At 42.6% G+C, this 16,187-nt stretch overlaps 1 protein-coding gene across 4 annotated transcripts in view; it reads left to right on the forward strand.

Annotated features, from left to right (window-relative positions):
- SENP6 (SUMO specific peptidase 6) overlaps nt 1–16,187 on the forward strand; it is a 123,445-nt gene that overhangs the window by 17,743 nt on the left and 89,515 nt on the right. For all 4 annotated transcript variants that reach the window (XM_075862040.1, XM_075862039.1, XM_075862041.1 and 1 more), the window contains exons 2-3: nt 11,672–11,762; nt 14,234–14,297. In XM_075862040.1, the coding sequence (XP_075718155.1) occupies nt 11,672–11,762; nt 14,234–14,297 (155 nt within the window). The remainder of the gene's footprint in view (nt 1–11,671; nt 11,763–14,233; nt 14,298–16,187) is intronic.

Raw genomic sequence — 16,187 nt, forward strand, 5'->3', positions numbered from 1 at the left:
CCGCTATATTTACTATATATTATACGTAGGCTCTGCCGCTATGTTTACTATATATTATATGTGAGCTACGTTTACTATATATTATATGTGGACTCTGCCGCTATGTTTACTATAGATTATACGTAGGCTCTGCAGCTATGTTTACTATATATTATATGTGGACTCTGCCGCTATGTTTACTATATATTATATGTGGACTCTGCCGCTATATTTACTATATATTATACGTAGGCTCTGCCGCTATGTTTACTATATATTATATGTGAGCTACGTTTACTATATATTATATGTGGACTCTGCCGCTATGTTTACTATAGATTATACGTAGGCTCTGCAGCTATGTTTACTATATATTATATGTGGACTCTGCCGCTATGTTTACTATATATTATATGTGGACTCTGCCGCTATGTTTACTATATATTATACGTGGACTCTGCCGCTATGTTTACTATATATGTGGACTCTGCCGCTATGTTTACTATATATTATACGTGGACTCTGCCGCTATGTTTACTATATATGTGGACTCTGCCGCTATGTTTACTATATATTATATGTGGACTCTGCCGCTATGTTTACTATATATTATATGTGGACTCTGCCGCTATGTTTACTATATATAATATACGTAGGCTCTGTAGCTATGTTTACTATATATTATACGTAGGCTCTGCAGCTATGTTTACTATATATTATACGTAGGCTCTGCAGCTATGTTTGCTATATATTATATGTATACTCTGCAGATTTGCCCACTGTATGCTCTGCAGCAATCTCTGCTGATATGTCCACTATATATTATATGTATACTCTGCAGCTATGCCTACTATATATCATATGTATTTTCTGCAGCAATTTTCACAAGCTATGTCTACTGTATATAATATATTTGTTCTGTAGCTATACCCACTGGTTATTATATGTAGGCTCTGCAGCTATGGCCACTATATATTACATGTAGGTTCTGCAGATATGCCCACTTTATATTAAATGTTGGTAGCGGCTTCCTGGACAACAAAGGATTAGGGGATGTTGAAGTCCAGCATGCCCCATCCTTGACCCCCCCTCCACGTCTTCCACTGGGGACAGTTTGGATGCCCCTTCTAAGGTTAGATTGTTGGTGAATCCACCAACGTTTATCTGTTTTTTTGCAGCTTTAGCTTTTCTTACATCAGATGCCCGGTGTATGGACATGAAGTCTTCCCAGAATGCAAGTCCCCAAAAACGAACTCTGCACACTGGAAGATTTTCGCTCTGACGCCTGCAGAATTCTGAATACAGCTCTAGACTATAATGAGAGGTGTAACTACAGAACAGTACAAGATGAATAAATCAATGTAAAATGTGAATGATGCCAAAGAGTTGTTTGCCTTGTGGAGCTGTCACTAGGGATGTCACGAGACCAGAATTTGGACTTCGATACCGATACTTTGTGTAGTATTGCGATTTAGATACCAAAACTATACTTTGCCAACAGTAATAAAAAAAAAAGTTCTTCCATTTTCTGATGTGAGGCGCGAGGTGTGATGATGAATTTTGAATGTGCCTCGCACTAATAGTAATTAACCCCATTATGTTTCTCAGTCATAATGGGTTAATGTGTGAGGTACATGATGGATTTAATTACTATTAGTGTGAGGCACATGGAGGTTAAATTCATTCACACCTCGTGCCTCACATTAATAAGTGAAAGAAGTTTTTTTTTTTTTTTCAGCGTACACATCATAAATGACGCAAAAAAATTGTTGTGCAGGTTATTACGGCCGCGCCAATATCTAATATGTGTATATTTTATGTATTGAGACTTATTTTAATGTTTATTGTAAAAAAAAAAGGAGTATGTGTATTTTTTTAAATTTAATATTACTTTGTTTTTACTCTATTTTTAAACTTTAATGTACTGGCATATATCAGATATATGCCAGTTCATTTGCCTGTGTACTGATAGTACACAGGCAGTTGTTAGGACATAAATAAGTATGCCCTAACAGGAAATATGGTAGGACAGCCGTGGGGTCCTTCAATGGACCCTGGGCTGTCTGCCCATATATGGTATGGCCCTCGATCGCGTCACAGGAATTCCAGAGGCATCCCCCCTTCTCATTTTCTCCAGAATGCTGCAGTCCGCTTTCATCGCAGCATTCAGGGGAATAACGGCGGAGATGAGGTTTCTCTGATCTCCGTTATAGAGCGGGGCTACGGCTGTGTAATACAGTCATGGCCCCGCTCCTGACTGTAAGTGCATGCGCGGTCAGCATGAGGTGATGCGGCCAGCCCTGCACTAATGAGCGGCATTTCAGCCACTGAAAACAAAACATGGGAGTGTTTTGCAGTGCGCCCGCCATGTTCGGTCTTCAGTGCCGCTGCTCACTAATGCAGCGCTGGCCGCATCGCATTATCCTGACCCCGCGCACTTGTCAGGACTCAAGAGCGAGGCAATGACTGTATCACACAGCCGCAGCCCCGCTCTCATTCATTCATGAAGGGAATGAAGGAAAAAATTGGATCTTTGCGAGGGCGCTGCTGTGTGGTGGAAATAAGAAACCAGGTCCAGGGTATAATGTTCAAGAAGTTTTATTCCAATCAGTGGCTACGCGTTTCAACGCTGAACAAGCGTCTTCCTCAGGCCATGTGAATAATACGTTGACAGCATTTATATAACATGTGAGTTCAAATGGGTTTGAGTGAAAAAACCGCCAAATCTGACGGGGTCAAGGTGCGATCGTGACGTCACACCCGGCTTTTTTTCCTCTCTTTCACTCCTCGTGCGTTGACCACGCACGAGGAGTGAAAGAGAGAAAAAAAGCCGGGTGTGACGTCACGATCGCACCTTGACCCCGTCAGATTTGGCGGTTTTTTCACTCAAACCCATTTGAACTCACATGTTATATAAATGCTGTCAACGTATTATTCACATGGCCTGAGGAAGACGCTTGTTCAGCGTTGAAACGCGTAGCCACTGATTGGAATAAAACTTCTTGAACATTATACCCTGGACCTGGTTTCTTATCATTTCCACCACACAGCAGCGCCCTCGCAAAGATCCAATTTTTTCCTTCATTCCCTTCAACAAAGCGGTCCCCTCGGGATACCGACTCGGATCTGGCAGCAGCACCGTGGTTTTACTTGCCTTTGAAAACCCTACCTAGGTGAGCATGATACATGCCCTCTCGTCTCATTCTTTACCCACTGATTTGCACAAGGTGGCGCCGTGTGTTCTTTTTCTCTCTTCCCACTCATTCATTCATGTGTTACAATACTAAGCTATGCGGCCGCACAGCTAAGTATCGAAATACATGAAATAACGGTATTGAACCGTTTGGGGGTGCTTGGTATCGAAACAGTATTGAAGTTTCGATGCATCGTGCATCCCTAGCTGTCACTATAACATTTGTGTCATATAATCCTTGAAACTAGTAATCTCAGTGCAAAACTGATACTAAGCAATCTACATAAGATAGCTGTAGCTTTAAATAAGCTTTCTAGTCTCTAATGAGGGCATGTACAGTGAAGGAAATAAGTATTTGATCCCTTTTCTGATTTTGTACGTTTGCCCACTGTCAAAGTCATGAACAGTCTAGAATTTTTAGGCTAGGTTAATTTTACCAGTGAGAGATAGATTATATAAAAAAAAAAAAAGAAAATCACATAGTCAAAATTATATATATTTATTTGCATTGTGCACAGAGAAATAAGTATTTGATCCCCTACCAACCATTAAGAGTTCAGCCTCCTGCAGACCAGTTACACGCTCCAAATCAACTTGGTGCCTGCATTAAAGACAGCTGTCTTACATGGTCACCTGTATAAAAGAATCCTGTCCACAGACTCAATTAATCGGTCTGACTCTAACCTCTACAACATGGGCAAGACCAAAGAGCTTTCTAAGGATGTAAGTGACATGATCATAGACCTGCACAAGGCTGGAATGGGCTACAAAACCATAAGTAAGACGCTGGGTGAGAAGGAGACAACTGTTGGTGCAATAGTAAGAAAATGGAAGACATACAAAATGACTGTCAATCGACATCGATCTGGGGCTCCATGCAAAATCTCACCTCGTGGGGTATCCTTGATCCTGAGGAAGGTGAGAGCTCAGCCGAAAACTACACGGGGGAACTTGTTAATGATCTCAAGGCAGCTGGGACCACAGTCACCAAGAAAACCATTGGTAACACATTACGCCGTAATGGATTAAAATCCTGCAGTGCCCGCAAGGTCCCCCTGCTCAAGAAGGCACATGTACAGGCCCGTCTGAAGTTTGCAATTGAACATCTGGATGATTCTGAGAGTGATTGGGAGAAGGTGCTGTGGTCAGATGAGACTAAAATTGAGGTCTTTGGCATTAACTCAACTCGCCGTGTTTGGGTCATAGGCAGTATTTCTCTTCCTCGAAAGAACACCGTCCCCACTGTCAAGCATGGAGGTGGAAACATTATGTTTTGGGGGTGTTTCTCTGCTAAGGGCACATGACTACTTCACCGCATCAATGGGAGAATGGATGGAGCCATGTACCGTCAAATCCTGAGTGACAACCTCCTTCCCTCCACCAGGACATTAAAAATGGCTCGTGGCTGGGTCTTCCAGCACGACAATGACCCGAAACATACAGCCAAGGCAACAAAAGAGTGGCTCAAAAAGAAGCACATTAAGGTCATGGAGTGGCCTAGCCAGTCTCCAGACCTTAATCCCATCGAAAACTTATGGAGGGAGCTGAAGATCCGAGTTGCCAAGCGACAGCCTCGAAATCTTAATGATTTACAGATGATCTGCAAAGAGGAGTGGGCCAAACTTCCATCTTACATGTGTGCAAACCTCATCATCAACTACAAAAAACGTCTGACTGCTGTGCTTGCCAACAAGGGTTTTGCCACCAAGTATTAAAGAGGCTCTGTCACCAGATTTTGCAGCCCCTATCTGCTATTGCAGCAGATAGGCGCTGCAATGTAGATTACAGTAACGTTTTTATTTTTAAAAAACGAGCATTTTTGGCCAAGTTATGACCATTTTTGTAGTTATGCAAATGAGGCTTGCAAAAGTCCAAGTGGGTGTGTTTAAAAGTAAAAGTCCAAGTGGGCGTGTATTATGTGCGTACATCGGGGCGTTTTTAATACTTTTACTAGCTGGCCGTTCTGATGAGAAGTATCATCCACTTCTCTTCAGAACGCCCAGCTTCTGGCAGTGCAGATCTGTGACGTCACTCACAGGTCCTGCATCGTGTCGGACACATCAACACCAGAGGCTTCAGTTGATTCTGCAGCAGCATCGGCGTTTGCAGGTAAGTCGATGTAGCTACTTACCTGCAAACGCAGATGCTGCTGCAGAATCATCTGTAGCCTCTGGTGCCGATGTGTCCGACACGATGCAGGACCTGTGAGTGACGACACAGCGTGATCTCTCGAGAACACGCTGTGTCTGCACTGCCAGAAGCTGGGCGTTCTGAAGAGAAGTGGATGATACTTCTCATCAGAACGGCCAGCTAGTAAAAGTATTAAAAACGCCCCGATGTACGCACATAATACACGCCCACTTGGACTTTTACTTTTAAACACGCCCACTTGGACTTTTGCAAGCCTCATTTGCATAACTACAAAAATGGTCATAACTTGGCCAAAAATGCTCGTTTTTTAAAAATAAAAACGTTACCGTTATCTACATTGCAGCGCCGATCTGCTGCAATAGCAGATAGGGGTTGCAAAATCTGGTGACAGAGCCTCTTTAAGTCTTGTTTGCCAAAGGGATCAAATACTTATTTCTCTGTGCACAATGCAAATAAATATATCTAATTTTGACTGATTTTCATTTTTTTTTTTTAATATAATCTATCTCTCACTGGTAAAATTAACCTAGACTAAAAATTCTAGACTGTTCATGTCTTTGACAGTGGGCAAAGTTACAAAATCAGCAAGGGATCAAATACTTATTTCCTTCACTGTACATATGTCCACAGACAATAGTGGAACAGTTAATGCTTAGTTCGCATAACCATTAGGGCTCTATTCTGACGTTCTGTCTGAGGTTTCCGACAGAATGGAGCCCTGACGGAAATCATAGGCTACCGTTTCCATCACCATTGATTTCAATGGTGAAGGATCCGGTACCATTGGTTTCCGTTTGTCTCTGTTGTGCAAGGGCTCCGTCGTTTTGTCAGAATGAATAGCGTAGTAGACAACGGTATTAATTCCATCAAAACGACAGAACCCTTGCACAACGGAGACAAAACCATTGGCACAGGATCCATTGACATCAATGGTTACGGAAACGGAAATCTATGGTTTCCGTTTGTGTCTGTCGGGGCTCTGTTCCGACGGAAAGCTCAGACAGAACGCCAGAATGGAGTCCTAGTGCAGATGTGAATGAAGCCTAATGATCTGCTGTTCTGCTGAGTGTACCAGAGTGTATGAAGCCCAATTCAAAAGACGTCACCTGAAAACGTCAGTCAAAAAGTATAGATCATTATTGTTACTTGGTCTTTTATCTTCAGCCCAAAGGTCCGGTCCCACTTATTGGGGTCCTCATCCGTCTGAATCCCTCACTGGCGGTGGCCAATTTTATTCTGCAAAATCATGCAGCCATTGGCCATCGCAAGTGAGCAGGATTTCGCAAGCATGTTGACATCGCTATGTGGGACTGTATCTTGAAACTCAAAAAAAGCCAGTAGTCAGATACATTTCTTAAAATAAAAATCCAAGCAACTAGATCAATTTAACGAGAGATATCTGTATCTTATTGACCTTCGAAAATGTTTGGGGGTGAATGGGAATGGTGGAATCCCCCATATACTTACAGATTTATTCAATACCAGAAAGGTTTTGTCTACAAATGGAGAACATTCAGGAATGTTGATACTCTCCCTAGGGGTGGGCGTACTGTTAAAATCACTCTAAGGCTATGTTCACACGGGGTCTTTTGCCGAGTTTTTTGACGCGGAAACCGCGTCGCAAAACTCGGCAGAAACGGCCCGAGAACGCCTCCCATTGATTTCAATGGGAGGCGTCGGCGTCTTTTTCCCGCGACCAGTAAAACTGCCTCGTGGGAAAAAGAAGCGACATGCCCTATCTTCGGGCGCTTCCGCCTCCGACCTCCCATTGACTTCAATGGGAGGCAGGAGAAAGCGTGTTTTATGCCCGCGGCGCTCAATGGCCGCGGGCGAAAAACGGCGCGATAATTGCTGTTCACACGGAGTATTTTGGGGGAGGAATATCTGCCTCAAAATTCCGTTTGGAACTTTGAGGCAGATATTCCTCCCCCAAAATACTCCGTGTGAACATAGCCTTAGGCTGGGTTCACACAAAGTTTTTTGCTGGCGGAAATTCTGCCTCAAAATTCCGTTTGGAAGTTTGAGGCAGATTTTCCTCTCCCTGCACGCCGATTTTCGCAGCGTTTTTTGCCCTTGAATGCTGCGGGCATAAAACTCCCCGAAATACGCTTTCTCTGCCTCCCAATGATGTCAATGGGAGGTCAGAGGCGTAAATGCCCGAAGATAGGGCATGTCCCTTCTTTCTCCCGCGAGACGGTTTTACCGCTTGCGGGAAAAAGACGCCTCCGCCTCCCATTGAAATCAATGGGAGGCGTTTTCGGGCTGTCTTTGATGATTTTTGCGGCGCGGTTTCCGCGCCAAAAAGCCCGTCAAGAAACTCTGTGTGAACCCAGCCTTAGGTGTTTTTAGTGGTGGTTCTCATTTAATAACATTTTGTGCATGCTTTTTTTCTGGCCTTTTTGAAGTCCTATAGACCTATAGAGAAGCCTATGGGGAATACGCCCAAAAAATGCTGTACCCAGAGAATGCTGCGTTTTGAAAAAACTGCCACTGACCACAAAATGGCCAAAAAAACACCACAAACCAAAACACCCTAATTGTTCACTGTATGTTCACACAGAGGAATTTTTTGGCGGGATCCGCCACTTAAAATCCGCTTTGTGAACTAGCCCTTAATGTTAATGGAAGACATGTGGCCTGTGTCATGTTCACCCGAGACCACCAGAATGTTCCTCAAAGTTTCTGGGAAAATGTTCCTTGGACAAATGAGACAAAAGTGGAACTTTTTAGCACGAATGCACAACACTATGTTTGGAGGAAAAAGAACACTGCGACACAACACCAAAACCTCGTCCCAACTGTGGAGCTTGGTGGAGGGAGCATCATGGTGTGGGGCTGCTTTGCTATCTCAAGGCCTAACAACCTTGGGATCATTGAGGGGACTATGAATTTAAAGGTGTATCCAAACATTTTACAGGAGAATATAAGTGTAGTAGTCCATGACCTCAAGCTGAAGAGACGTTATGTGATGCAACAAGACAATAACCCAAGCACACAAGTAAATCAACTAAAGAATGATTGGGAAAAAAAAAAGATGATTTGTGTCTTGGAATGACCAAGTCAGATGCTTAAGGCTATGTTCACTCAGGGCGAATACGCTGCATAAAACCACACAGCGTATCCGGACAAAAACCGCACCAAATTGTACTGCAGTTTTCCGACTGGGATGTCCGCTATGGGAAACTCCACAGAAGAAAAAAAGGATACGTATCATGGCGACGCGTCCCTCTGACATCTTGACGCTCTGCAACCCTAGGATGACGTTTCATCCCATGGGACCGCTGCATCCTGTGTTTGGCTGCAGCGGTCACGTGGGATGAGACGTCATCCCAGGAAGCCGGCCTAGAGGAAGAAACACAGACTTCTGGGTAAGTATAAGATTTTTGTTTTCTGAGTTGCGTTTTATGCGGCGGAATTACAGCGATTCTGCCACAAAATAACGCAACATCTGCTATTTGTTGCAGGTTTTACCTCCCCTTTCAGTTGGAAAATCCAGCAACAAATAAGCAGCGTTTATGCAAATACAATAGACATGCTGTGGATTAAAAATCAGCACCGCAGTTCAATTTCTGTGCGTTTTTTCCACTCGGCATTTACGCAGCGTGTGGATGAGATTTGTTTAAATCTCATCCACTTTGCTGTTATTGTATTATGCTGTGGATTTACGATATTTACGCTACGTGTGATTTGACCTTAACCTGAGATGCTGTGGCATACCCTGGAGAGTGCTGTGTACGCAAGCCATCCCAGAGGTATTGATGAACTGAAACGCGTTTGCAGGTAGGAATGGTCCGAAATTTCTACTCAACTTTGTGCAAATCTTATTTGCAGCGACAGGAAACGTGGTGGAGGTCATTGCTGCTAAAGGGGATCTACAGCTTATTAAATTCAAGGATTCACTTAGGCCCCATGCACACGAACGTGCTTTTGCGGCCGCAATTCCCCAGAAAATCCACGGGAGAATTGCGGCCCCATTCATTCCTGAATGAATGGGGCCATGCACACGACTGTGGATTCCACGGTCCGTGCATGGCCCAGGAGCCCGGACCGCAGAAAGAACGGGCATGCCTTATTACGGCCGTGTTCTGCGGTCCGGGCTCATTGAAAATAATGGACGCGGGCTATGTGCGGGGGCGGCTTGCGGCTGACTCTCTGTGGCCAGCCAACCTGAAAATCACGGCCGTACACATGGCTACGGTTGTGTGCATGAGGCCTTACATTTTCTCCCTGCAGTGTGGATGTTTACACAATGAACATGAACAGTACAATTCTTTGTATTATTAGTTTAGTTACATTGTGTTTGTCTATAACAATCAGGACACATTTTATTAGTATTCACTGCAGAAGTCCAGGTAATTGCAATGGGTTCACTTACTTTTTTTTGCAACTATGTATTCATATGCTCCTGCTGTACTTCCGACCCCAGCTTCCTGGGAGAAGATAGCAGCTGGGAAGGCATAGTGCATTGCAGGTAATTTATTTCAATGTACGGTACTTCAATGTATTCCCTTGCCAGAAAATATGTGGAACTCCATCAATGTCCATACGTGCTGCTAGACAGACAGGCTTCATACATTAGCAATTCCTTATGGAATTTCATGTTTTTGCCCTATGTTTAGTGTACACAATAAATGTGTCTATAGTAAGGATGCACGATGCATCGAAACTTCGATACTCTGCATCCCCAAACGGTTCGATACCGTTATTTCATGTATTTCGATACTTAGCTGTGCGTCCGCACAGCTAAGTATAGTAACACATGAATGTGTGAGAGCGGGGCTGCGGCTGTGTAACACAGCCATTGCCCCGCTCCGGAGTCCTGATAAGAAGTGCGCGGGGTCAGGATGATGTGATGCGGCCGGCGCTGCACTAATGAGCGGCGGCACTGAAGACAGAACATGGCGGGCGCACTGCAAAACACCCCCATGTTCTGTCTTCAGTGCCTGAACCGACGCTCATTAGTGCAGCGCCAGCCGCATCACCTCATGCTGACCGCGCGCGAACTTTCTGTCAGGAGCCGGGCAATGACTGTATTACACAGCCGCAGCCCCGCTCTATAACGGCGGAGATCAGAGAAACCTCTCATCTCCGCCGCTATTCCCCTGAATGCTGCGATCGCAGCGGACTGCAGCATTCAGGTGAAAATGAGAAGGGGGGACGCCCCTTGGATCCCGTCACAGGAATCCCTGCGATTGAAGGACATACCATATATGGGCAGACAGCCCAGGGTCCATTGAAGGACCCCAGGGCTGTCTTACCATATTTCCTGTTAGGGAATACTTAGGTATGTCCTAACAACTGCCTGTGTGCTATTAGTACACAGGCTAATGTATTGGCATATAGATATATACCAGTACATTACTATCAGCATATAGATATATGCCAGGACATTACAGTTTAAAAATAAAGTAAAAACATAAAGTAATGTTAAATTTAAAAAAAAAACTTTTTTACAATAAACATTAAAATAAGTCTCAATACATAAAATATACACACATTCAGTATTGGCGCGGCCGCAATAACTTGCACAACAATTTTTTTTGCTTCGTTTATGATGTGTACGCTGTAAAAAAAAATATTATAAAATCTGCTTTCTATCACTTATTGTGGGGCACGAGGTGTGATCAATGTAACCTCCATGTGCCTCACATTAATAGTAATTAACCCCATCATGTACCTTACATATTAACCCATTATGACTGAGAAACATGATGGGGTTAATTACTATTAATGTGAGGCACGTGGAGGTTAAATTCATCATCGCACCTCGGGCCTCACATCAGAAAATGGAAGAACTTTTTTTTATTACAGTTGGCAAAGTATCGAATTGGTATCTAAATCGCAATACTACACAAAGTATCGGTATCGAAGTCCAAATTTTGGTATCGTGACATCCCTAGTCTATAGGGCTCCATTAGCCTAACAGAGGTTAAAAGAGTGTCCTTTGGGTGACACATGATTATTTAAGGCATACATCACAGGCGTCCGTTAAACAGATATGTATTTTAATGACGTATCTGTTAAACTGATGCCAAAAAATTAATGGTTGACGGATACCGCTGTTAGGAATCCATCACTGCCTATGTTAGTCGTATATGTCGGTAGCTTTTCCAAGTGTATACACTAAATGTAGAGGAAAAAATGTTGAACAAAGAAATGTTGTTTAACATGGAAATCTGTGCTGTATTACAGTCCATATATGAATTGCCTGGCATCATTTTAGTACATCATGAGCGTCTGATGGGGGTTATTATTCCCGGCACTGATGTGGTATTATTTCAGTAATCTTCTAAGTGTTTACATCTATCAATGCTGTTTCTGACATGGATTGACTCTGCTTTGTTTTAGCTTTGGATAGAGCACAATCCAAGAAAGATGCAGGTTTTAGAAATAACTGGAGTTTTGAAAATCGGGAAGGACGTGATGATGTTGAAAAAGAGTAAGTAAAGTTCTGTGGATTGTGATTGTAAGGATATGTTCACACGGCAAACTAAAAACGGCCGTAAAATACCGAGCTGATTTCAACGAAAAACAGCCTCTGATTTTCAGCCATTTTTAAAGCATCAAGCGTTTTTTGATGTGTTTTTTACTGCCGTTTTTGGAGATGGTTTTTCTATTGAGACAATGAAAAACGGCTCAAGATGTGACATGCACTAGTTTTTACGGTATCTGCATTGTCAGAAACTAGACATGGACCGCACAATCCACAATAAATATATGTTGATCTGAGCCGCTAGGCATAATTTATAAACATGAACTACTTTTTACGGGGTGTGTTTTTATGCGCCGTTTTTACAAATTGCCGCGTAAATAAACACCCCATCGGAACGAAACGCAGTTTTTTCCATTGAAATCAATGGGCAGACGTTTGGAGGCATTCAGCTTCCGTTTTTTTTTGGCGTTTACGACCTGAAAAACGACTAAAAGTAAGCCGTGTGAAAGTACCCTAAGTGATCAGCATAGTATTTCCAGTTCAATGTTTCACTGCTTCTTGCCGGAGCGCTGCGCTTTCCTTCCAGTATTTGGGATTACCCCGTACATCGGACCTTGCTAACAATTGAATACATGGCCGTGCATCTGTTGAGGTCTATGACTACTTTAGCAATGCACCTTGAGACGTTCCATTTTTAATAGTCATGAGCCTCTTCATTTGTTAGAATTGTCCTCTCATAGTTTTATTTGCACACTGTGTAGCTCTGATTTTTCACTCTCTTCAAGTTACTAAAACATATGGAAGTTTTCACTATTCTAGGGGTTGTATATCAATATTAGATTTGTCTTGGGCCACATTCAGACTGGCGAGTGTGCCTCTGTTTAACACATTGAAAATGCAGAGAAACACCTGCAACCCCCCGGAGTTCTACTGGACTGTGCTTACAGGGATTCCGGATGTCACATCCAAAATACGGACCGTTAAACACAGACACGATTGCTCGTCTGAATGAGGCCCTAAACAGTGTGAGCACACGTAGGGCTTAGTTCACATCAGAGTCAGGGCTCCATTCAGAAGTGTCATTAGACCTTTCCGTCAGGGGAACCCATGAACGGAGCCCTAACTGAAACTAGTGGAAACCATAGATTTCCGTTTGCATCGCCATTGATTTCAATGTGACGGATCCGATGCAAATGGTTTCCGTTTGTCTCCATTGTGCAAGTCTTCTGTCGTTTTAACGGAATCAACAGCGCAGTCGACTATGGTATTGCTTCCGTCAAAACGACGGAACCCTTGCACAATGGAGACAAACGGAAACTATTTGCAGCGAAACCGTCACTATTGAAATCAATGGTGATGCAAACGGAAACAGATGACGGAAATTGATTTTACTTTGAGTTTCCCCCATTTGATCAACATTATGCTGCAGAGAGTGACTGAGATTTTGGGGTTATCTGGCAGAGTCTGCAGGGTGGAGGATAGAGGTGCTTCTGTTGATTTCTATGCGGAACATGGCTGAAACTACGTTTTTGTCTACCCCTTTACCCTTATGTGTCAGAGCTGCAGAATAATTTTGGCAATTTGTTAGTATTCAGCCATTTTAATTGTGTATATTATATTACTATTTAATGTTATAAAAAGCCAATATTACACCAAATGTTCTCTAAGCTTTTAGTATACTATGGGGAGATTAATGAACACTAGAGCAATGGAAAAGTTTAGCGTACTCCTAGCAACGAGTCAACTTGATGTCGGCCTCTGAAAAAATAAGAGCTTGAATCTGATTGGCTGCTATTCTCTTGCACTAGTTTTGATCACCCGGTATTGTCCCTTTCACTATGTTGATCACTCCTGAGCTAGCTTCTCCTCATAACTTAGACACGCGGTGAAATGGTCACTTATGAAGCAAACCTGTAATAAATCAGGACTAGAAGTCCCATCATTGCAGGATGCCTTTCTTATTATAGGACATGCCACTGAAACGTAGTCATGTCACATATATTCGGACAAATGCATCTAAATGATGTATATAGACGTGCTTCTCATTTCCTTACCCCATAACTGCCTTCTTTATAGCCAATAATGGGTTGTTTCCCAGGGTAGTACATATCATCGTCCCCAAAAATGTGTGGATTGTATCCAGTCAAACTGTACATTGTATTCCAGGCAAAGGCTTGGTGGTGATTGATCTTTATATATGTACTGCTTGTGAATGCTTTATTAGGTGCGCTTCACTGCATCATGAATGCTACGTCGGTTTTCACTACAATCCCCATCCTCCATTTTTGTACTGGCGTAGTAGAGTGTGGTCACTCGTGTCTATGGGGTAAGCAGAGGGACAGTCAACCAGTTACTGCACAGTAGACACCGCGGCTTGTTTTCTTGCATTCAGGTGTCTGTTATACAGCAGGTACAGTGACTGGGCTTACCTTGCTCTATTCATATTACAGTTTTTTGTTTTTTTTCTATTATTATAGCGAACCTAAATTGATCAATATAGAAAAAATTGATGGGGTCAACTCAAAAGTTGCTGAACAAAAGGCAAGTAAACCAGTATTTTTATGTTGCAATGAGCACATTTTTCAGGGATCTGGTTTTTCAGTGTGTTGTATAATTCAGTCATGGTAGCTTTATATTTGTTTTACCTTTTTTATGTTTTTACGTCAGTATTTTTGTTTTCATCAGTATGTTTGCACGATGTCAGAACCTGCTTAGGGCCTGTTCACATCAGCGTCGGTCTTCCATTCACGAGTACCGTTAGACCTTTCCATCAGAAGAACCCATGAACGGAAAGACAAACGCAAACTATAGCTTCCGTTTGCATTACCATTGATTTCTATGGTAATGCTTCCAATGCAATTGGTTTTCATTCCGTAAGGTTTAGGTTTTTTTTTAGCGGAAACAAGAGCGCAGTCAATAACGCTATTGTTTCCACAAAAAAAAAAAATTTAAACCTTACGGAATGGAAACCAATTGCAATGGAAGCATTACCATTGAAACCAATGGTAATGCAAATGGAAGCTATGGTTTCCGTTCATGGTTTTCCGTTCATGGGTTCCTCCGACTGAAAGGTTGAACGGACGCCCAACGTTGATGTGAACACAGCCTTACTGCCACCAGAGTAAGGTCACACGGTCACATTTGAATCTTAGGCACTGTTGCATAGCTGTTCTTTCTTTCAAAACAACGGAAGCCATGACGCAGATTTGAACAGAGCCTGAGTTCTCATGCAGACTAGCTTATTACTGATTCGTGTTGTACAGATCCATAATATGCTGCCCATAGACTACTTTTGCCCTGTACAATACCATCCATGTGGCTTTTTTTTTTCCATTTTTCTTTTCTTTTTATTTTACGGATTCATACAGACTGCTGTTTTATGGAAGTATTATTCCATACATAGTAGTTCATAAAGACACCATACGGTGGCACAGTGAGTGCCTACGGCTCTGTAGTATGGAACCGTAAGGCCTTGTTCACGTGGCTCTCCCAAAAAAAAAAAAGTGTCAAAAACGCTAGCGTTTTTGTGAAGCACTTTTTTAACTACAGGTGTTCTTGACACTTTTCGTGCTGTTTTTTTTACGCTTTTTTTTTTTTTTTTTTTGGTGCGTAATGAGGACTCCGATTGTCTATGGGCATAAGGCATGTATTCGGCACATTTTACACGCCAAAGATTTCACCTGACACTTCTTTCTTTACGCGTTGCATTTTTAAATGTGCGGGCAAAAAAAAAGCATTCTTTCCCATTGATATCAAATGTTTTTTACGCGTTTCTCGTCGCGTTGTATACACCAAAAAATGCGTTGAATACAAGTTGTGTGAACAGGGCCTAAGAACTTTGTGTGCCACTGATCCTTCCTGTGCAAGCAGCAACCCATGTGCTTTGACCCATATAAAGTTTTTGTTTGGGTTGGTTTATAATAAATAATTACCTTAAAGAGGCTCTGTCACCACAATATAAGTGGCCTATATTGTACATGATGTGATCGGCGCTGTAATGTAGATTACAGCAGTGGTTTTTATTTAGAAATACTATCTTTTTTTTAACGTAGTTATGACCTATATTAGCTTTATGCTAATGACTTTCTCAATGCCCAACTGGCTGTGTTTTACTATAGTGGGCGTTGTACAGAGGAGTGTATGACTCTGACCAATCAGCGTCATACACTTCTCCCCATTCATTTACTCAGCTGATAGCGATATAGCAGTCACATAAACACACTATAAAGCTACTCATGTCTCATGACAACGAATATACATGATCTCCAGCCAGGACGTGATGTGTATTCATTCTCCTGACCACTTCTGTAGCATCTGTGTGATTTACAGCACAGCAAGATCTCGCTGTGAATGACAGTTTACAGCGTAATCTCGCGAGACTACGCCTGCTGTGTTGTAAATCACATAGACGCTACAGAAGTGGTCAGGATT

The sequence above is a fragment of the Rhinoderma darwinii genome, chromosome 4, assembly GCF_050947455.1.
Source record: "Rhinoderma darwinii isolate aRhiDar2 chromosome 4, aRhiDar2.hap1, whole genome shotgun sequence".
Classification (NCBI taxonomy): domain Eukaryota; kingdom Metazoa; phylum Chordata; class Amphibia; order Anura; family Rhinodermatidae; genus Rhinoderma; species Rhinoderma darwinii.